At 48.2% G+C, this 23944-nt stretch overlaps 1 protein-coding gene across 12 annotated transcripts in view; it reads left to right on the top strand.

Moving 5' to 3' along the window:
* Positions 1 to 23944, top strand: part of LOC122386785 (NADP-dependent malic enzyme-like) — a 42563-nt gene that overhangs the window by 1031 nt on the left and 17588 nt on the right. For 2 of the 12 annotated variants that reach the window (XM_043376357.1, XM_043376359.1), the window contains exons 1-2: positions 6287 to 6456; positions 20255 to 20432. In XM_043376357.1, coding sequence (XP_043232292.1) covers positions 6359 to 6456; positions 20255 to 20432 — 276 coding nt within the window. In that variant the 5' untranslated portion in view covers positions 6287 to 6358. Of the gene's footprint in view, positions 1 to 6271; positions 6457 to 16248; positions 16612 to 18021; positions 18121 to 19371; positions 19392 to 20254; positions 20433 to 23944 lie in introns of those variants that run through there. The other 10 variants (XM_043376365.1, XM_043376364.1, XM_043376358.1 and 7 more) reach the window with 9 other exon arrangements.

Below are 23944 nucleotides of genomic sequence, written 5' to 3'. Positions count from 1 at the left end.
CTTACAGAAACTGAAAAGTTCTTCCTATATCAAAATATAGAAAATAATCTTTTGTTATAAAAAGGTTTTATTTTCTTTGCTGATTATTTTGAACATAAAAAATCATAAATCCGTTGCAAAAAAAATAATTTCGTGAAAGTGAACTATTTCCTTTAATTGGACATTTACTGGAGAAACGTTGGTTTGTGCGTCAGTCTTTCACAGAGTTTTACGATAAGACGCTTTAGGCTGCTACACTATTCACCACCCAAAGTTAAATTGAGCTTGACGACTGGCGCTCGCTTTAATTGCACCACCTTTCTTGCTTTCATATACCTAGTTGCTGCAGTGATGACTTAGTGACACTTATCAGTGGTGTTATCGCATGAATTATCGAGCCCCACATTATTGACATTAAACCGTCTATTTTTAAACGTTTTAAATGGTTGCGTGTTCTCACTTCAGCCGTTCGCTGGTGATCCGTGACTGGGTAGGCTCTGCTAAAGAGAGCGGACCATCACCAGCACCTGCGAGCCCTTTGTTGGCAATGGGATTTCAGTCCCCCACACGGGATTACCAGTGACTTTCAAAGCTGGCTGGAGTCATTACCGCACATTGTCGTCATTATTGCCAGCACGCGAACCTATTGATCAAAAGGCTTATATCGTGATATTGGCCGAACGATCTTGGAACGGATTCATTGGGCCTTTTACGAGTACAAAGGCGTATAACAAGAGTCAATAGGCTGGTTTCCGTCCGCGTTATTCCCGTGATTGACCTTTATCTGCTCCATATGGATAGGACGTCCCCGTATCAGTCTTTCATGTAGCTGCATAGTTTTCCTGTCTCCAGTCTCCATTTTAAGTTACTTTATTCGCATCTTACAGCATTGAACTTGGCCGTCAGTCAGCTGCTGAGTATAAAATGGCGTTTGTCTCTATGCAAAAGACGTTTGCGCCATCAGACTTTTCGGAACGTGGCTCTGATCGCTTCTCGATTCCTTCGGTGCATTGTTCCATCATCGTAAATGATCCCCATGATGTTGTTTCGGGTTTCGGCTGCGTTATCATCCCTCAATAAACCATGAGCGATGATTGCTTTCAATTAACCGCGGTCTAATGGAAGACCTACTCTGTCGGACGGCTCTGTTCGATAGCAGCGTCTGCGTTATTAACACGGCTCGGATCGAGGGCCTCGGCGGAGTTCGACGTCGATATCGACGACCGTCGCAACCGACGCGGTGCCACGGACCATCGGCTCGCGCCAGTCTCTGGACGGGTTCTGCGTTCTGAGGAGCAGAACCAGCCGAGTGTAAAGTCAGCTTCTTCAGCTAATAAGGACGAGAGTGACGAGAGCGCTATGCACGCGAGTGTAGGGGACAAGGCTGAGTGCGTGCTTTCGGATCGTCGCTGAGGCGCGCGGTGCGCCCTCGGATCCCGGCGCGGCCGTGTGCCGGTGAAACTGGGCCGAGTTCGCGCTCCGCTGCGCCCCGCTTCGACTCAGTGCTGGAAACGGCACGACGAACGCCGGTCTCTGACGGCTGCACGGAGTGTTACGAACAGCAGGGGGACCACTCTGAGCTCGTGATAAGCTCCAGTGAGTGGCCGGACCTTGCGAAGAGTGAAGGCCCTGTGCCTGGAGCCCCAGGGGCAGCCGGAGGGAGTGACGGCGCCGGTCGGAGGCCGGACAGGTGGACATTGAAGGCCGGCGGCTCGGCAACAGGTGACCGGACGAGCGGCCACAAACCGAGCTAATAATTGAGCACCGGCCTGCGGTTGACTGACGAAACAGACGCCGGCCTAACCACCGCTGATACTGCTCGAGGATGTGAACTAAACAATAATTTCACTGGACATGAGGCTGAATCTTATTCTCAATACTGCTGCGATTAGACTGAGCAAACCTGTCAGGAGCAACATAATTGGATTCCTTAGCGAAACAAAATTGCCTGAACCGTACCAGTGACAAAGACAGGTTCAGAATAGGATCAAGTACAGAATTCGATCAGAATTGGACCAATATCGGACCGGGACAAGAGCTAAACCAGGCGCCGGACCAGAATTGGACCAGGACCAGGACCACAAGCGGACCAGACATGTACCGCCGGTATTTGTCGGAGACCGGGTCGGCCAGGTGAGCCACGTCCCGTTCCGGTCGAACATCCTACGCAAAAGTCCATTTTATTTCAAAAGGCGCACGGCCCGAAAATCGATTTTAGAATTGTCACGTGCAAAGTGATGGTTTTTACAAAAATCAACGAACACCGGCTTGGTACGTTTCGAAATCAGACAGGTCGGCTCGGTCGGCTGGTCTCTGACTTGTGGATAGTTTGGAAAAAAGTATGGACATACGACTCATAATGAGGAGCTGTGAATCGAAAATGCTTCCACACGGGGTCTAGTCATAGGTACTAAACAAATTATTAAGATTGATCACGTGGATGACCTGTTTGCAGGCCTACAAAAGTAACACACCGATTGGCATTTTGTTTTACGTTTATTTCTGTTGAGTACAAAAAGAAACATGAGCCAGCATATCTACCGATCTATTACAATGCTGATCGATCGATTTCTGCATTGGGAAGAAGTCGGGTATGCGCTTCTAAATCTGGAAAGACTTAACAGACGACTGAAGTTTGTACGTAGCATGCGAGAACACAATGTAAGAGTTAAGACAACAATATGGAACGTCACCAGCTTCAGCAGCTAACAATTACATGTTTTCCATGAGCTTGCCGTTCAAAATTCCGGCCCCCGACAGATTCTGTCTTGAATGTTTAAAGATTTGCCGCTTGCTAGTTTCTCAAGTGATGAGCTGGCTGTCGAATCAATGTTACTCTATGAGTGACGTTAAATTTGCATGCAAAATCAACAGAATGGCTCAAATCTATGAATTTACTAACATTCTGCAATGTGACACGATTTATAAGCTAAATTGAACACCTTGCTCCGTTGCACTGTACTTATCTTTCAAAAATGGCCGAGAAATTTATCTCAGCTTGCGTTATTTTCTAGCGTCTCGCACGTGCCAACTCCAAAATAATACTTCGGGCCATGAGCCTTTTGAAAAAAAATGGACTATAACACTCTACATAAATGTCCCTGTTTTAGTGTGTTTACCGACGCATATTTGATTGGCTCCTGCTTGAATTGGTACTTACCCCACCATACATTAACTGGACCAATTTTAGAATAATCAAGACCAACACCAAAATGCATTAATCAAATTTCATGCCTTTTTTATATGCCATCAGCATTTAATGCATTTGCATCACACCGTGGCGACCGGCTGAAGTCGCTCACGGATGCTTGCTTATTTCGTAATTCAGCAATCAACAGCAGTAGCAACGTCATCGAGCTCGATAACTGAATTGCGCTTGCTCTGGAAACAAATGTAGGTTAACATATGCGTTACTTCATCCCTGTCGCTAAATGTGACTCGTCATTGCCTTGCTCCATCACTAGTTAGTTCATGTTTCTGCTGCCTCAAGACTGTGATAATTATCCTATCCTTATACTTTGCACCTGAGTCATTTTCGCTATAAATCGTTGATTCATGCAGACAATTATCTTTGGAGGTCGTTTTAGTACGGTGAATCAGAAGTTCCGGTAAGTGCCACAGAGGTCGTTTGAACCGTTAGGTAGACTGCGTCTGTCCTGACGTGTTGCCATATATGTTTGATTCTCATATCACATATGATGTTTCGGGGTCGCCATCGGATAGAGTAACGACAAATGTATCCGCCAAGTATAAGCGTCGCAAGGCGCTGCCAACAACGATAAATGCGTATCACCATTCACCACTTTCAAACTTGTTGCATACCTAATTATTCGTGATATTGTGTGGAATACGCGTATAAAAAAAAAAAGCCGCAATCTACATACGTGTAGGTAGGGTAGACCGGGGCAAGTCGCCCCGCCGAGGTAAAACGCCTCACCGATGTTTCTCGGAACTGGCAAGGTTCTGGGGAAACATCCTCTCTTCTATAACACGTGCACTATACGATCATTATATGAGCAGACTGGAAAGAAATTGTGATGACTCTTTAGGGTGATATAGCCAAAAATGTGTTTTTGGAGTGATTTTTATGTTTTATTGTCAGATTATGCATCATGGCGTTCTTTTATCGTCCACATCAGGTTAACGACTTTTATGTATTTTGAACAATTATTGTCTAACGCTTATAATGCCGGGTTGGTTCGTGTTAAATTATGTCTTCCTGGAGTGCAAGGCGTTGTTCTCTGACCAAACTACGTGATGGGGTAAAACGCCCCAGTAGGTCGCGGGGCAAAAAGCCCCATGGGGCGTTTTACCTCATGTGTTGTTCGGACTACCCACTTCCTAATGTTCGGTAGCTGGCGAACGGTATGTTTCTATGCATTTATACGTACTTTTCTCAGCAACTGGATGGCAAAGGAAGTATTTTGTTAACATTTGCATTGCAATAATTTATTATTTGGCCTTATGAGGCAGGTGAAAAACCTGCTCATACAATAGTGTCGTAGCTGAACACCTGATAGGATGGAAGGTGCTAACTTCAGTGCCGTGCCTCCCAAGGCCTAACGGACCTCTCATATAAGATTTGGTCAACTAGCATGTTTAATCTTTAATCTAGAGTATGGGGCTTCTTGCCCCAGGCCGTGGGGCGTTTTGCCCTGGGGTTGGGGCAAAACGCCCTATTTGCAGTTGCTTCACAAACCACTTCCTAGCTGGGAGTCCGATCATAAGTGAATGAATTTGAGGGGTGGAATTTAAAGTAAAATGTCCAAAGAAAGCATTGAGCACAAATTTGGCCTTCCAGGTGATGTGGGACAAAAGTTATGTAGCAAAATAAATTATCTGGGGCGTCTTGCCCCAGGCTACCCTACACGGAAAACTGCGACCGCCGGGATCTCCTGCAGTGTTTCGGAAACAGCGCCTTGTTTGCGGGATGGATGCGCCGAACGGTCGCAGAATGACTTGTTGGGTAGGAGGGAGATTCGCCTCTAAACTTCTGTCATACCGTCTTTCTTGTGCTTATTACCTATTCTAATGTTTCCACTTGCCTTTTTCGTAAAACTATATGTCGGGTATGCTGCTGCATGTCTATTAGGACCTAATGAGCATCACAAACAAAACGTTCGTTCCTGGTAGATGGTGGATGACAGATGATGATGGTAGCATTGTCTATTTTATTCTGTGGAATATCACTCGAGCTTCCTTGAAACGTTCTGCTTTTGACAAAGGACAAAAATTCGCACATTCACCATTCGAAGCCTGTTGGGATAAGAAATGTTTCGGGTTTAGGGAAATTGCCTATTGCCTACGCTCGTTGTTCCAGATCTTTTACCTTCTTCACCCTCAAAGAACTTCAAAATTAACGTCACCTTTACCGTTAGCCGTTATGGTACTGCAAGTTTCGGGATTTATCGCTGACATCGATGTAGGTAATTTGTCACACGATTGAAGTTTTAGTAACGGATGATAAAAGCTTCGTTGTTTTAGTTATACTAAGGCCTTAGCAGAAGCCCAAAGCCCTGTTATTTTTCCACAAAGTAACGCTTATTTTTTTTTTTGTGTATGCTTTAAGAACGATACATCTCGTGCAATATAATGTGGATAAATGTCGGAAACCCGGCACCGTTTCCGGGCCGCCCATAATGTCTTTCGACATTATGGGGTCCGGGTATCATAGCATTGACTGCCTTTTGACATATACATTTTGCCCCAAAACCACACTTTACTTTGATCCGGGTCCTTTTGTCACTAAATTTGCACAGGGGCGAAATATCGTTTTTACCCTGCAATATTGTTGTTTCTCAGTGTGTTTCATTCCGATCGCCAGGATGTCGTATAATACTTGTCATCTCCGCTGACTGGGAGCGCCATCCAAGTGTCTGGCCGGCCCGCGAGGGATAGCCTAATGCCTTGACTGAGGCCGAATGCTGTAGTAGGACACTGATGACATTCAGTGCCCAGTGACCACTGACCACCCCATCGCGCCGGCGACCGTCCCTGCAGTCTGCCGCTGCGGGGCACCACCGATGCGCCGGTCGCTTGTCGGTGGCTCTGTAGTGGTTTGTTTCGTCCGGAAGACCTTGCTTCAAACAAAATAAGCAAACAAAGAGAGATGAACACTGGTATGTAGCTTGTAGGTAGACGACTTGCGTTAGAAGTGATCAGCTCCTACCTAGCTCATAGCGACATCTGTCTTCCAGCCAGTCTCTCACAAACCACTACTTCCTTGCTCGCCTCATAGGTGGCAGAGCGTCCTCACGATCCGTCCCTCCCCTGCCCATTCGCTGTGAAGCGTAAACTCACGTGTCCGTCGCGTCGCGTCGCGTCCACGTCGCGATGTCGGTCCCCAAGCCTGTCTTTCGCGTGACCCCTGTGGCGTACCATGCCGGTGAGCCGGCGGGAGACGTTCTTGGCCGGCCTGGTAGTGGGACTCTCGGTGGCACTGTTTTCGGCATGGAACCCGCCCCCAGCTGGACAGAGGTGAGGCGCCGACGGCGTTCAAGGTCACGCGCCGCGTGGGTGCTGCCGACAGCGTGAGGGGCGGGGAAGGTGAGGGGGTCAGCGACTGAGTACGGCTGATACCGTTGATAAGATGAGCTTGTTGGATGAAGCCGTGGAGATTTGAATTTGGATGCGAGTTGGGACGTAACGCAGGGCTGGGTCACGTTACCCATGTGAAAAGTTCGCGAGCGTTCATGAACTGTTCGCCAACAGAATGGGTGGATAAAACCTAGTGATGTCAATTACGGAAAATCGGAATACCGATACCAAACCAAAAACCAACCAAAACCACGGGGAAATACCGAAACCAAACCGACTTGGGAAAATGAGGGAAATACCAACTTTTTACCGATTTCTTAGCCTCTGATACATTAGTGAGGGTTCATGATACCAAAAAATACCAAACACATTACGATTCAAATACCAAATACCAAGTTGGTATCGGTTTGGTATCGGTATACCAAAAAGTTGGTATCCGATTGACATCTCTAATAAAACCCCTCCCTAGCCGTTTTGTTCCTAATCTTACGGAAAAAGCGAGCGTGTGCGTCATTACTGGTAACCGATTATGCTTATGTCTTATGCCAACTGCTCACCCCTGACTCCTGAGATCAGGTCACTGCAGTGGCGGCGGATTCGATTTTGGCGTGGGGGGGGGGGGGGGGGCAAGATCCCAGTCGAGATGATGTCATAGGCAGATCCAGAAAGGCGTTTTCGACGCTGTACACACAGAAAAATAATTACCCCTCTATGGGATTTTTTTACATATGAGGAGTACCAGTACCCTTATTTCTCAGGTATGAAAACCTGAATAGGAATAGTTACACACCATTTATTTGGGGTTCCCGTACACCAATGGTTCTTTTTACAAACATACTAGTAAATGTACCTTCAAGGTTCACAGTACCCTGCAAATTCGGGGTATCATTAACAAACAGAGTGGTATCTTTACCCGAAAAATCAGAATCGGTCGTGATAGAGCTACTCTGGCAGCATGTTTTTTTACTACTTGTCACTGAAAAGCAGGTACCTGTAACATGCATCAACTCATAAGGGTGTATAAGTACTTAAATGCGGTTTTCTGACTACTTATTTTTAGGTAGAGTTACCTTTTTGTTAGTAATTTTACATGATGCTGTCAGAAACTCAGGGGGCGTGACCTAAGTCGCGCATGCGCAGAAGGGTGTTGCTCTCCACCAATCATCGTTCCACGTTTGACTGTTTTGGCGCGCAGGCTTTCAGTTTGTGCCGCCGTGGCCGGCGTGATGGGTGTGTGTGTGAGGCTGGGAGCCGCACGGCGAGTGCTAATGGCGTTTCACGCGTTTTATTGTGCAAGTGAGCTGCGCGACTTTCTTTCCCGGTCGAGTGTGGTGGTGGATCGTGTTTTGCAAGGGCACCAAGCCGTCAAGTCAACAAGAAACAGCACTGGGATGTCAAGAAACGCCGTCACAGTCAAGGAACAGTACCAGACACCAGGTGAGTGCAAACGAGTGTGGCTGAAATAAAGCCAAATGACCATGTCACATGTGACAACACATGCATGTGTTTGGAAAGTCAAGTACGATTTTTTAAAATTGCTTGCGACGCAAGAAAAAACGAAAATTTTCGATTCCATCCCCACCTCTGCTAGGATAACGAATATACCAACGTTGGTAGTTATATAACAGATGGCGCAACTAAGCGACACGAAATACAAATATTTTGTCGTGCAAGACGCCTTTATTCTCAATGAATAATTCATTTAAGCGATTCTGTAAAGGAAAATTATTTTAAAACATCATACTTTTCAATTTACAAAAATGCCTACCAGCTTCCTACCAACTAAGCGCTCGACCAAACAGATCGCTGGAAACGCCGGCCGTCCCGGCAAACGCCGGCCGGCGGCGTCCGCCGGCCGGCGTTTTCCCCGTCTTTCTACGACCATCGGTTCGGAAGTTAGACAGGGGGGGGGGCAGAATCTGCCCCCCCCCCCAGCAGGGCGCGTATGGCTGAATAGCCCAGCGGGGCGCGGGATATACTGCGGTGTGCGTATTTTAGCAGATTGTTCCGGTGAACTGCGTAGCGGAATGTAGCAGAACCGACGCGTGGTGTACAAGTACCTGATGACACTGGATACGAGCACCTGGTTACGAAACCCTCAGAACCGTGGTACCCGCAAAAATGGTACAGATTTGGCACTCTGCAGAGCGATTGGCGTACATTTACACCACATTGGGTTATCCGACCCATATTTATGCGCTCATAATAGGTTACACTACCCCAAAATACGAGGTAAATGAACCTGGGGCATGGTACAAAAACCCGAAAGTAGTGTATTACTACCCGTAATAATTGCGTAGCGTTACCTCAAATAGCGGTGTACCCTGAAAAGCGTCTTCGAATGAACGGAAAATCAAGAGTAGGAAAAAGATGTAATGGAATTCGGGTACCTTGATTATGGTGGTAGCAAGACACGACTGGGATGGGATTACCTGCATTTTTAAGGTAAACATACCCGAAATAGTAGTGCAGAATCGGTACTCTGTAGTACCCTATTTTTTGGGGTGATTTTTTCTCTGTGTGTATAGGGGACATACACCCCCCAAAAAAGTGTCCAAAATCCAAAAACTCCTCGGATTTCGATTCCTTATCTCTGCTGAACAGTATGAAGCAAAAAAAAAAAATCCTGATAAAAGTGTTATTATTAGGAAACATAAGTTGTCTATTTCGGGCGATGCAGGGGCCAGGGGAGGGGGAGTAAATATTTGCTTTAAATGCCCGCTCCCTGGATCCGCCAGTGGACGATGTAACACTTTTCGTATTGCTGTATTAGAAAAAAGCTCCAATGGGAAAAATTGTGCCGTAACCCGATCGCATATTAGATGTTGAAGAACGGTTCCAAACCTTTTGAAGTAGGCGAGCGCTATTCTTCAATGAGGTAACTCGTTTATCGTTGCCATTTCCTCTGTTCATTTTACGTTCGATTTCCGTTTAACCTTCCTTTAAAAAGTATTTCTGAGACTGATATCAACTGGAACTAGTTCACAGCGGGAGGAGACCGCTCAAACATTCAGAGACAGTCGGTCGCATCTAAACCTATTGGACAGCGATCCGCCAGAAACCCTCCCCGCTCGCCAACTAAGCTCACCGAGACGGGCTGTCTCGATGGGTTTATACAGTTAGCCTACAGCAAGGCTTAAAGGGACCCTCCCACCTTCAAAAAAGTTAATGAATTGGCACGAAAGTGATGTCGCTCGGTTCAGAAAGAGCGAAAACGAATATCTACCAAATTTCATCGAAAAATATTCACCGGTTTTCAAGATATTAGACTTTTACTTTTGTTTACTTTTTGGGATCTCCGCTGTTCCTAGCGGCTTTATTTGAAAGTGCGGCATTTGTTGCGCGCAAAGCAGCATATACCACCGCGTGCTACCAAACGTTTTAGTAAAAGATTTAAAAATCGTTAGATCTCCGCTGACGTCACAAATTCTAAGGGGGCATACCAATGCATTAGCCCCTTAGAATCCGAAAACTGCAAGTTTGAAATTCCATATCTCCGAATTAAAGCATTTGTCGATGTTGTGAGTGCCCAAACCGGTATTTGCAGGCCATGGCCACCAATTTGGCTATCTCAACTCAAAACTAATGTTAAGGTGGGAGTGTCCCTTTAACCAAGGCCCAAACGCTCGTCAAGCTGGAAACGGAGGGCTGAGGTGATGGAGCGCGGCGGCGGGCTGGGGTGAAGGAACGTTGGACTGGAACGAGAATCCAGAGACCAGAAGTTCTGGTAGGGCGTTTCTTAATTAGGGCTTTGGGGTGCGCTGACTGCGGTAAGGTCCAAATTATCACACCAAATTTTGCCACGACATCTACCGGTTCAGGCACTCGAGAATCAGCGGCCAGTGATATCTGCAAAGACGAAGCATTTACCCAGCTTCAGCCTGGTGTCAGGGCGCCTCAGGTGGCTTTAATTACAGTTGCACATACCAAACGACCTCAGTGCAGCCAGTCTGTGGCCGAAACCATTCGGAACAGACTTCAACGAAAAGTGAGACAAGGTTAGTGCTGCCATTATAGTGCCATTATAGACTTGGGCCCCGTTGGCTTGACCCACTGGAAGGTGGTAGTTATCGGACGCTGCGGGCCCGGGGGCATACTCATTTTTCCAAAATGCCTTAGATTTTGCTTTCGTGTTCATAGGCGGCGGAACGGGGAGGGCACCGAGGCACCGCGCCCCCTTTGATTTTGGAATTTTAACGTCAACCCTGTGGGCGTTGCATGGAAAGAATGGGACCAAAAGTCGGCAGTGCCCCCCCCCCCCCTTTAATTGAAGGTGTACCGCCGCTACTGTTCGTGTTTATTAATTTTTACTTTTTTAATAGTGAAACTGAAATAAAGCGGATACTGAACTGTGAACATCCAGTTTTTACACTGGCCCCACACAAGCCTCCGAATGCCCAAAGCCGGCCAAAGCAGATCTCTGAGGACTGGCCAGGGAGGGCATAGCTGCAATATCAGGTTATTGAAATTTTCCTCATGTTTAGGACACAAATTATGGAGGGGCAAGAATATACCTTTGCCCCTCCTGTGTCTATACCATACCGTGTATTGGTCAATGTCGTCAATGTGTACGACATACGACCTCGGCGTTTACCATTGTATGCGCTGGAGTGGAAACTGTTGCGCTCGAAAAAAAAAATCAGGGGAGTGGCTTATGAGCGTTCATCAGTCCTAACTACCCGCAAGCGAATGGCTAGCCCTTCCGTCTCCGCTCGCTTGCGATTTGGCATTTATGTAGGTAGTAGGTACAAAATAGAGGCAAACGACCACTGAAGGTATGAGTTGCGTCTCTTGCACACATATATAGATCGAATCTGAAAAGACAAAAAAAAAAAATGATATAAAGCGGAAATGGTTAGCATTTACACGTATTCAAAAGGCACCGTTGGACAAACTGTAGGAGCGCATAGCTGCAATATCAGGTTATTGAAATTTTCCTCATGTTTAGGACACAAATTATGGAGGGGCAAGAATATACCTTTGCCCCTCCTCCAAAAGTTTCTTAGGAAACGACGCCTCCTCTGCCACCCCGTATCCGTCGCCCCAGTAAGCGGTCACTGAAGGCCTGGGTTGCCGCTGCGTCACGTTGACGCTTATATGTATGTATGTATGTATATTGTATTAGCGAAGCATTCCAATGATGGATTAGTGTCAGCTTCTAGTCAATGACAATAGTAAAAACATATAAAACACAAGCACACACACGCATACACATTGTACCTACTAAAATACCAAAACGCTAGTCACATGTCGAGTTTAAAAGTCGTAAAAACTCCGCTCTAGTTCGAGAGCCGGTGGTGGCAGGCGGCAGGCGATTCCAGGACGAGGCCGCTCGGTACGACAAGGCCCGGCGCGACATAGACAGCCGGTAAGCCGGCAGCTCCAGTACACCGGCACACGTTGCCCGCGTTGAGCGCTGCGACACAGCGGCTCGCCGAGTGAATAGGGAGCGGATCGCCTCCGGAGCGCAAGGGTCCTCAGCGCCCTGAACACAGTGGAGCAGTCACGGTGGACGACAAGATCAGCAATGTCATGCCAGCCGAGGGCTCTCAACACCGGTGAAATATGTTCAGAAACCCGCGCTCCGGAGACGACCCTAGCACCAAAATTCAGGATCTTCTGCACCTTATGTAAATGACAGCGAGCGGCCCCGCCCCAGACGGAGAGGCAGTAAAGGATGTGGGGGAAAACATGGCACTGGATAAGGAGATTACGGGTCTCGGGGGTAAGATGATGACGAATTTTATACAAACATAGAAGGATGGAATTGCACTTTTTGACAACATTTGAAATGTGCTTTTCCCAGGATAGGGTTGAGTCGACCGTCACTCCCAGCATCTTCACAAAAGGGGATGGTTGTAGTGTGTGACCGGATATGGTAAGGGAAAAGGATGAGGTTTTCTTGAGGTTCTGGCCAGTACCCACAAGAAGCAGGGTGGTCTTACTAGGATTCATTTTCAAGGAATTGGATGTGTAATAGGACTGGACAGCGAGCAAGGTGTCTTCCTGTTGTTTTTTAAGGACAGGTAAGTCAGTGGGAAGAGCGGAATCGAGGAGTTGGGTATCGTCTGCATAGGAAATGAGCCGTCCATGAGGAAGGTAGGAAGGTAGGTCATTTGTGAAGATGCTGAAGAGGATTGGGCCGACCAGGGAGCCCTGCGGAACGCCATGGGACATAGGAAGGGATAGGGAGCCGCCTCTCACCACCTGCCGCCGGCCACCGAGGTAACTCGCGAACCACCCGGGGTCAACACCGTACCAGCTCAACTTGGACAATAAAATACCATGGTCAACACTATCAAAGGCGCGACTGAGGTCCACCGACGTGATGGCAACAATGTGACCCTTGTCGACGCGGCGCGTCACCCACTCGACAGCGTCGGTGAGAGCATCAGCTCCGTTGAGTGATATCGGCGGTACGCATACTGAGATGGTGATAAAATAGAGGACGTATCAAGATAAGATAATGCCTCCAAAACTAGGTTGAAGAGAGGAAGACTACAATTGAACGTGAATGCTTGCCATTTAAGAAAGGCAACGTATGATGAAGTATTTGGGCATCTGGTTACATCTTCAGATGATCGAACAGAATAATCAGGTATATGGTTTCTTGTCCAAGCTTTGTCACAAATTATGGGGGGGGGGGCAAAAAGATACTTTTGCCCCCCCCCCCACGAGTTTGCCAGGGGGGGGGGGGGCAGCTGCCCCCCTGCCCCCCGAATCCGCCGCCCCTGGGTCACTGGTCAAGTGTCCCAAAGCAGGTGTTTGGTTTTTGGTAAATAACTTCGCCAATCGCCACACACGGTGGATGAGCCGCGATTGTGGCACCATCGTACTCGTCGTGGCCAGGCGCATCGAACGATAGGTATAATTTTTGTTTGGGCTAGGCCACTGAAGGATGTTGACCTCAGGTCAAGGCCAGGCCAAAGCCACTCGGGTCACATTGTTGTTTGGAGGATGTCATGCTGCATATATCATTCGATGCCTTGGTGGCAGTTCTTTTTGAGTCAATTGTCAATTGACTCAGCCGACTTGCTAGCTCAATTTGATCGGGAGTTATCACTAACGAAAAACTCCGATTGCACCAAACAGCCTTAGTGACGTCTAATATGACGTCATGCGAGGTCTGAAATGTACCATTTAAGCTTCAGCGCTGAGCGCTGCGAGAATCGTCATCAATCACGATTCCATGTGCTTGAGATATTGGTGCGTTTTCACATACAAAACATGCCTGCAGCCTTAACCCAGATCTGCCCAGAACAAAAATGTTTTCAGATTTTTTGTTACGCTGGTTTTGGGGTACTTTTGAATCACATTGCTTACCAGCATGTGTCATTTGTTGTTGGCTGTACCCGTTTTGTCGGAAATTGCCGTATCATATATGATACGCTGGGCATTTTCGCACTTTTATAGCACCTTAACGAACTTTTGCATTTCCCTATAATTTTACTTGTGAAAACGTCTCAGAATTGCCAGCTTTGAGTTTATTTGTAATAATGACACCAAGGAAACAGTAAATCGTAATTGACCAGACCCATAGATACCTATAGGTGAGTATGTCAACAAGTGCTTTCTGACATAATGCTTACTTTTGGGGCTGGAAGGTATCAAATACAATTTCCGTGGCCAGTTCTTCACTAGTAGACAGTAGCTTACCAATTAACGTCTGTCTTCAAGTCACTGGGACTTACCTTGGCAGAGAATCTAGACATTCCAGTGGTGGATGACCATGTTGATGGAGATGATGTTTTCGTAAAAACCACCGGAGGCGTCCTAAGACACGTACGAATACTCTGGTGATAATGAGGATGTCACAAGAAAACGTGATATCAACCGTCATCCTGCTCGGCAGCTGAATGCTCGGGCCGAGGTGCGAGGGAGAGAAAACTTTCCGGGGCACTATTCTGACGGAAAACGTCTCGGAGACCTTCAGAGATGCGAGGTAAAGCGGAAGCGTTGCTGGCCCAGCGTCAGAGCTCGGGAAGGTCCTCGAAGCAAAGAGACGAAAGGTCTGAAATGGAAACAAGGGCAGTGCCCTGTGATCGTCTTCACCGGTACGCATCTTTCAGACTTCGATTCACACAAATACCGCGATTCCTCTCTAATTGAGACATCCCTTCCTTTATACATGATGAAGTCCTCAAGCTCGTTCGGAAGGTCATGGTGTTTCACGCTTTTGACATCGTCGAAGTCTGACCTCGAGTTCCCTGACACTATAAACAAGAATGACAAGATATCCTCCTTCGTGACACTGCACTCGACGTCAGACTTCAGGCACGTGCTCCATCTCCTATGGATGTGTTCCCTTTTGTCCACTTTTCATGTCGCTTCAAGGACCTTCTCGACTTCTGTTGCTGGGATGCAACAATGTCGCTGAAAAAGACGGACCTTGCATCTGTAAAGGTCTCCGAGACGTCTTCTTTCTCGGAATCGCGTTTCGGAAAGTTTATTCCTCCTTGCACATTGGCCCTAACACACAGCTGCCGAGCAAGATGCCGGTTGAGGTCACGTTCTTCTGTGGCATCCTCATCATCACCAGAGTACTCGTCCGTGTCGTAGGACGCCTCCGATGGTTTTACCAAGACGTCACCTCCATCAACATCGTCATCCACCACTAGAATGTCTAGAATTTGCGCCAAGGTGACTGGAAAACATATGGATTAGGGGCAAGTAATTGTGTAGGCTAATGTGAGAAACTGCCCACCGTATCATATATGATACGAATATGTTGTTATCATTCCTGACACGCCAGCTTTGGCGCAAGAATGTATTCAACCACCTGGTGTGTGAGCTTGAACATTTGGTACTATGCTGCCACAAAATTGAGCAGTTCGGCAGAAAGCACTAGTTAGCATACTAACGTCGGCATTATTGGGTCTGGTAAATTACGCCTTCTGTGGGCAGCTGTTTTTGTTTAATCATGCTACACGGAAAATATATGAAATATAGAAAAGGTTACCCACTCTGGAAATAGTACACACGACTGACAACACAACACCACAAAATAAAGTTTCGGCGTCTTTCAGATGGAAGTCGGTTGCCTAGCAACGGCCGAGCGACTCATCGTATCATAAATGATACGGTGGGCAGATCTGGGTTAAAAAAACGTAAAACATCACTGTATGAGATTAATAACGCGAAAGATATCAGAAATAATGACTTGTTCATGAACGCTCATGAACGTTCACGAACTGTTCGTGAGCAGAGAATTGTTCGTGAACATGTGACCTTGAATGAAGGAATTCGTAAGCTATCAAACAAACAAATAACCAAATGTTCACGAACTGAAACTGCTCACGAACAAACATACAAACACCCAACCCTGTTGTAATTATAAATTTATCGCGCCCCGCTGCAGGCTCCTGATTTCTCATTAGTCATTTTTATATGCTCAAGGTATATAAATATACTTCATTACCTACCTGCGGTTGCGTCTTCGTCAAAACAGCCCAGATTCGGGGCGCCTGGGATCCGCTTGAAACTCGAACATTAGGTAGACAGCCCAATTGGGATGGGGAAACGTAGCCCATTCGGCGTCCGCGTCACTCGTAGCCATTTGACCTACAGAGGTCATCAAAGGTCACGTCTTTCATACGTAGTAGAATGTAGCCCAACAACAGGAGCTAGAACGTTGAAACCGGCACCAAACGACTTGTTCTCCAATATCGAAGGTTCCATATTTTGTCATTCACGATCATAGCTTATCGATTTTCTGACAAGCAAAATGAGACATTTATCGGCGCGATGCGTACGTGAAACATGCCAACATCATTCCCAAAACCCGTCACGTTAAATCTAAAGAAATGTAGCTAAATCACAAGTTTATCCATTCGTAAAATTGTTGATGCAGGTGTTTGACTTCTACGACGCCTTAGGTATGTGGGTTCTCATTATTCCATGTTTGCAATCTATGCACACTTGTTCTTGCGAATGAGTTCTACCCCAAGCGCCGCAGGCACAAGAATATCGAACCTTGGGCTTATCTGATCTCGATATTACTATATCTGACTAGCCAGTTCAAATGTCTGATCCTCGCAAGATGGGCACGAGGATGTCGTCCATCATAGATGAAATGCCTGGCGACTACACATATCAGTGGGTAAAGTCACCTTTTTCAAATCAAAGCACGGTTCATAATGTCATTGTCAGGTAATGAAAACTCAAAACGACTTGCCAGGATTCTGACATTGCAAGGGCGGCAGTCGTTTTTCAGATTGTCGTTAAAGACAATCCAACCACTAACTGTTGTTTGTAGCCAGCTGGTGTGATGTCCGGGTAAACACAGAGGAAATTCCCCCGCCGAGCCCGCCTGGAAAGCTGCACCCGTTCCGGATTGCATCACTTTACTGAGGTGTGCGATTTTATACTACCCGCCAGTTAACTGAGTAATGAGTGGGAACCTGTCGGGTCTTTACCGTCGCTCTTCAACCAAAGTACCCACTGGGAGTGCCTCTCCGTCACTTGCCCCGTGCGAGGGTGTGGTCTCTGCTCTCCCTGCCTCGCCCGTCGAGGTCGTGCCCCGCGCGGGACTGGGTCACGCCTGCGTGGGGAGCCGGGATGTGTAACTGTAGACCCGCGTATGCGGCTGGCTGCCCCTGAGCCGCGCCCTTGGCACGGTGTGTGCCTTGTGCGTGTGCCCTGCTGAGCTGTGGGACTGCCGGGGCGGTCAAGGCCTCTCCGAGGGCGGGGCTGTGAGCGTGTGTGTGGGGGGAGGGAGGGGGGGGGGTGTTCTCTGGAACGGGAGGGATGTCCGCTGGCCACCGGAACTGATGCACTACCGCAGAGAAAGGAGATAGTGGGACCCCGCCGTCGGCAGCGGCCCGGCACCCGGGAAGTCGGAATGGCGTCTGTGAGAGCGGACCTTAGCAGGCTGAGCACAGATTGCTGTAGTCCTGTGCCTGAAGGTCCTCTTATAAGCATAAACCTGTCTTATGGGCTTACTGGTCTAATTTACTTGTGTGCCAAAGCCGGGATTTTCTTACTAATCCGTAATCTCATTACCCTAAAGCCTCATCATAGTCTGGTTACCGAGGTTACTGTTCTGTCTTTCACGCACTTCACGGTATTAAAGGCTAAATTAAAATAAATTGTTAAGTTTCCCTATCAAGCTGAGGTTTGGTGAGCCATTTGTTTGCACAAGCTCCGGCTGAGTGACCTTTCTTGGCCTCTGAAGGTCATAGTGCATTGGGCTGCATTTTGATAAACCCCCGTTTTCACGCCTTATTCTTTGTATCAAGACGTCCAGCTGCTCTGTGTCTCGAATCTTGCGGAATCGTTGTGTATTCGGGTTGAAGATGGTCGTCTTGGTGGAGTTCCTAGTCAGGCGTGTGAACCCCTCGCTGCATGGGTGTCGGCCCCACCCCCGCCGTGGTGGGACGGTGGCGCCACCGTCGTCAGGTGGGACCACCATCGGCCCACCGGGGGTGATGTCATCAGTGTGGTGACGTCATCCACGGCGGGGCGGGGCCTGGGTCGTCGGTTTCGACGCGGGCGCCGTCGGAGGCGGGTCGGGGTAGTCGGTGTGAGAGGAGGGAGGACGGAAGGTCGACTGAAGGTGGCCCAGGGCACCAGTGACGAGTGTTAGACCTGTGGGTACGCGAGAAGGTATGTCGTGCATGTAATGCGTCAAGGTGTCTAAGCATTGTACTGTTTCCTTATCCTGGTGTGAGGCAGATCTGTTGTTGGTGTAATATGCTCTGCGTCTGTGATAGTCTACTAAACTGCTGAGTCATTCATAGTGCGAGTTTTCTCGAGACGTTGGCACTGGATCCGAATCGCATCCGACAGTGACTTGATTGTGCGGCTGCGCTGGCATCGGTAGATGCTCTCTACATACTTGTGGCACTGCACTGGGCGAGTTTTTACATAAAGGCCGGTAGCTAGTGATAGTCGTGCCGTAGTTCATACTTTTGGGTGTTATAACGGCCTGTTTTGGACTCTTACCGTATTGGTGCATAAAACATCACTGGGTCACTCAGCTGCATCTGTAAAGAACAAACCTTTTCGTCATGCCTTTCATTGCATTGACGAAAAGACAAAGAATATCGATCAAAGTTACTTTTTAGCTGTTTAAATGAAAACGTTTCACTCCGAAGTAACAATGCTTGGACATAGGCATTTGCAGCGCGGTGCTGCATATCCGCTGTTTCATCAGGTGCACTTTGGGATTTCACCTGCGTTTCCCCCTATCGGCCTACCTTCTTGATAGTTGATACACCTTTATGGGAAGTTGCACCGCAGTGATTCATCGGCATGCATAGTTGACTTTGGTTACCATTGTTTCCACTTCATGCTACAAACCACATCTGTCAGCGGTTGGGCGTCGAACCTTCTCTAGTCAGCCACTTTCTTGTGATTGGTGGACCTCCTCGCTTGCTGTTCGGGCCGGCATTCGACCAGCAAACATTGCTCCGGTCGATATCTTTGATCGTTACCGATATGTGATTTGTGGTATATGGATAAAACACTTTATACGTAACCGCCGAAATTACCTACTTCTCTTTCATCCGAATTCGGAGTTGCCGTTGCCGTTACTTGTGTCTTGCCCTCCCCCGCCCCAGCGTTAATTTCCAAGTCCTACCCTACCTCACAAATAAAACGTTCTCATGACGCGGCTGGCACATAAAGCTTCTATTCATTCATCTACCTTGGTCCGTTCGTTGCTAGTTTTCCCACCTCCCATTATCCACACTGCGGCGCCAGCCGGTCTGCTTCTCAGAGAGTTCATTCCTGCACCGTGACTTTCCCGGCCGGACGGTGACGTCACGTCTCTGAGGCAGCCGGCCGGCGAGCCTGGGGGGCCGGGAGGGCGCCTATCGCGGCTCCGTGGCGACCGGGCCCGGCCGACGGCTCATTCTGTGCTGTGCTCTCCTGAGGTACGGGTGAGCCGACAGGGCCGGACGAGTGCCATCGGTCGGAGTAGGTCGGCTAGTGACAGGCGCCGTGTCGGATCTGGTAGTGTTAGCTGTTGGTTGTCTGTTCCACAGCTCGCTGCTTTTCTCGTGTTTCGGTGTGTGATACCGATTGAGTAGGGCTGCTTCATGTTTTCATGCACTTGTTTGTGCTGTGTCCGCTTTGTCCCGCGGCATTGATTTACGACGGACAGTTGTTGCAGCTTGACATCATGACCTTGGTTCGCCGGCTACCGGCCGGTGGTTATTTCCATCCCGGGAGGACGCGAACTTGGGAGACGGCCAACACGAGTAGGGTGCAGTGTGTACGGAACAGTGAATTGCTCTCGGCAGTGTAGACTGTAGATATCCTATTCAGCAGCATTCCAGTTTTGTCCTTCTGTCGCGCTGCAATGAATGAAATTAAAAAGGTGCAACAGCGAGCGGCCATAATGACAAACACTCAGAGGGTGTTGCAAGATTTACTAACAGTCGCAGTTGTAGCGATGATTGAGTAAACATGTATCAGTGTCGCAACATGCAAGCCTTCCGTAAGCTCGCGCCTGTTAACGTCACCGTTCGCCACCAGGCCGTAGCAAAGCACGCAGCGAATCGCTGCCATCGCCCCCGTATCCGTTTAGAACCAAAAACCGTCCACGGCTGTGTTTCCAAGACTGTTCCCCGCGATAACGCACTCCCACCCGTGCCCACGCAGTATATCCTGTAACGCAGGAGCAGGAAACACGCAGTGTTTCTTGAAGTGTCTCAGTGTTGCCTTGCTGGTAGCCAATCGCTCACCGCGGCCCGCAGTGACCTTACAGTGACCTGACGTGTTCCCTATCCCACAGGTCGAGCGGAGGTGCTGTTAACGGACGAGTGTCGGGTACCACACCAGTCAGAGACATGTCACAGGAGGTCACTCTGGATCGGCTGGGCCAGCGGCCCTTCCAAACCGCCTCTGGCGAAGCCATGTGCTCGAGCATGGTGCGCGGCATTGACCACCTGCGGGACCCCCGGCTCAACAAGGTGAGTTCACACGGCTGCGGACAGCTTGTCGATACGTATCTATAGGAGAGTGATTGACATTGTCGTTTTAGCTCGTCTACATAGCTCGCCTTTTTTGGAGGGGGCAATGCCGGCTGTGTTCTGCTCTGCCTCTGAAACATTGTTTTCGCGTTGTTCCAAAAGTCACCATGACTACGTCTCTGAGCAAGGCCACCAGCGGTTGGTAAATATTTACGGAGCGACTGTGGTCCATGGGCTTCGCGCTACGTCAGAATCTGGCGTAATCGATTTCCTTTTCGTCCCGGACTCGGCTTAGTGACTGATGTTACCAAGTCCCAAGGTGGAGATGTGGATAAGATATTTTATCTTTCGGTCTTCTTCGGTACAAAAATGACATTTTTAATGTCGGTATGCACTATGAAATAAGAACTGTTTGAACCCCTTTTCGACCACGAAAGATCTGGGATAATCCGTGACTTACAGCCATCGACTTTTTAGCTGGGTTTCTGCGTATTTAAATAGGTAACGGAAGTTTGTTGGAAAGCGAGCCCCATACGACAACTCTGGAAATTAATAAGTAAAACACTCCATGTCAGGCTGTGCCTTGGTCACGCCGACCCAGCCGCGATCCCACACGAACCCACTGCTATAACCCGGCCGGTCTCCAGCCGTGCACCAGGGGTCGGTCGGTCAAGGTGGCAGTAAGTCGCAAGGTGTGCTGGTTTTTGCACCCATTTGGTTTGTTTGTTTTCGGGCAGGGGTCAGATGTGATATACGACACAGCGGGTATGTGCCGTGTACCTACTGAGGTGGAATCCGGTTTGAACTCCGGGAGCATCCATGTGTTTCGAGAGTGTGCGAGTGCGATTTCAGTAATGTATAAAGACATTGCGGGGTACAGATAAGGATGCTTGCTGCGAGCCCTTACTTCGAGAAATTCAGTGAACAATCTAATAGAAAATTGTCGTTTATGCAGACTTTTTGGCCCGAGTAGGTACTATTAGATTGAAATTACTCGAAGCAGACCGAATTGGCTCTAAGGAGACCGAACTACTGAAAAGACGCGAGCCGTGTACTCAGTAACCCCGCCCAGCCCTGCGTCCGGTGGGCCTTGCTCTCCTGACCCTGCCCTGCCCTGTCCTTCGAGTAGGTACTGTTATCTAGTACCGCGAGTGTGTCATGCTTTGATAAAGACCGGACTGCTGTCGTGCGGCAGATTTGTTATCGCTCACAGCTCTGGGTCCATTAATATCGAGACATTGCATCATACACCGGCAGTCTACAATGCCCAGCGCTTAGTAACTGGGGAGACTTATCCCAAGTATTGTATGTGACGTTGTCAAAAGCGTTCAATATGCTACCATGACAACCGAGCCATACGGTAGTATTGATTTGTATTTGGTTTAGTTCTCTCTTATTTGTATTCTTTTATCTACATAGTTTGGAAAAAAATTGTGGGTAGGCATTGTGATGAAAATTATTTATGTACTTTTTCTTTTTTAGGGCGGGCATTTGTCGTTTTTCACTGACGCTCGCATACTCTGCCGTCATTCCGCCAATTTACCGTCGAGTTGCCCTCCTATATTCTGCTTACGCGACAGTATCTGACCCAGTGCCTCCTTCTTAGTTTGGTTTTAAATCTTTCCTGACGCTGTCCCGATAAACAGTCGTCGGTGACCCTTGTCTGCTGACGACGCGTGCGTCTGGTAAGGGTAGATTCGATCGAGAGCAGGCCACCGGGGCAGAAGGACAAGGTCGGTCACACCCCTGACAGAACGGGAGGCGTGGAGGGGTGTGTCGCGGTGGAGACCGCCCCTTCACGCTATTCACTTAGTATTTCTGGGTTATGCAGCATACGGGCGAAAATTTAGGCATATGACGATTGTTCTACATGCCTAGTTATGCGAATATGAGATATAGCATATGACAAAGCCATATCTGGACGTGGACACACGGACAGTTTCCGCTTTCACCATTCACTATAATTGGGTCAAGATCTGCGCCTGTTTGCCGTTTACCGGCGCCGTTTCCCGTTCCCAGAGTGCCTGTAGCGGTAAGAGGGAGGTAGGAAATTTACCGAGGGGGGGTACTGCCGCGCGGCAACGGGGCTGATGCCTGGCGTCACTGGGGATTATGTAAGGAACAGCCACGGAAATCTTGGAACGGCTGTGTTGACTCAGTGCAACCAAGGTCGCGGCGCTGGCGGCTGCCAGCGGGACACTAAGGGCTTCTACGTAGCAGCCTCCTACCTGGGAAAAGGGAAGGAGGAACCAATGTCCCAGTAGGAAGTTCAATTTCAGTGCCGCCAATTCGATACATTTCATTGCTGTTTCGTCATCAGCGGTGTTACAACTGTTGAAATATCACGGCCATTTAATTAACCCGCGCCCGGCTGGGGGTCCTGGATTTCCACGCCCTGCTGGGGGGGGGGGGTGTCTGAACACCCCCCCCCTTCTAACTCGGCTCCTGGGCCACGTAGCGATACGCGGAAGGCGGCGTTCGAAAGACCGCCAAAAATAATGACGAAATCACTTCGGTCAATTTTTTGGTCAGGTCAAAGGTGAGGTCACCAGAGGTCATTGAAAGCAAAATTTTGCCGATTTCCAGGTCGAATGTCAACAATTTCCAAGAAGCCAACGCATAACTCGGGAACCAATAGAGCTACAGCGCCGCGGAAAAGCGCATTCGATAGCCCTATTAACGCCCTTTCTGAGTAAGTCTCTAAGATTTGACCTAACGTCAACGGTTTTGCCTGCAGGGGGCAAAAACTGCAAAAATAGCCGATTTTTTCGGAAACAGTTTTTCTGCAATAACTTTTCACCCAAGCCTTGTACGAGCATACTTTTGCCGGCATCGTGTTCCTCTCGTCAAGACGCATCGAATGACTTGACCTTGAAAGGTCAACTTAAAAATTTGACCTCAGGTCAAGGTCATGACCTGACCGGAAAGGGTCATGTTGAATATCAGTCGATCCGTATCGTCGATCTGAACACATCTAAGGCGTTTTCATCGCTCTAGCATGCCTTTATCAAAAGTTTTTGCGAAAAACTGTTAGATACCATTCGTGACCTAAGATGACCTCAGGGGCATAAACAGGGGTCACAGACACCATTTTCATGTTCAGTGTGTCTAAACCACTTGTTATTCAGTGTTTGGGAGTGTTTATAATGTCATTTGTCTAAAAGTGGCGCATTTCAATTTTCTCCCATTGACTTATAATGGGGAGGTCGCAAAATTGACCTGACCTTAGGTCATCGATATCAAAATTCTGAGATATACGTTTTGTACAGGCTATTGCTCTTAGCAATCGCTAAAAGTTTCAAAGCGATCGGTCACTCGGTGTAGCTATGGCAGACATTGAAACTTTTTATGAGGTGAGGTCACTTCAAGTGACCTGGTGACCTGACCTTGAATGACCTTGGTCTGAAATTTTCACAACATGTGTAGAATTGATGTATGATACGGTGTACCAAAAACGGCGGCGCTCCGCGTCGCCGTTTTTGAGATGTTCGCGAAAAACCACAAGGGAGGGT

Source organism: Amphibalanus amphitrite, unplaced genomic scaffold (assembly GCF_019059575.1).
Source record: "Amphibalanus amphitrite isolate SeventyFive unplaced genomic scaffold, NRLGWU_Aamphi_draft 000262F_arrow, whole genome shotgun sequence".
Taxonomy (NCBI): Eukaryota; Metazoa; Arthropoda; class Thecostraca; order Balanomorpha; family Balanidae; genus Amphibalanus; species Amphibalanus amphitrite.
This window is presented reverse-complemented; position numbering and strand designations above follow the sequence as displayed.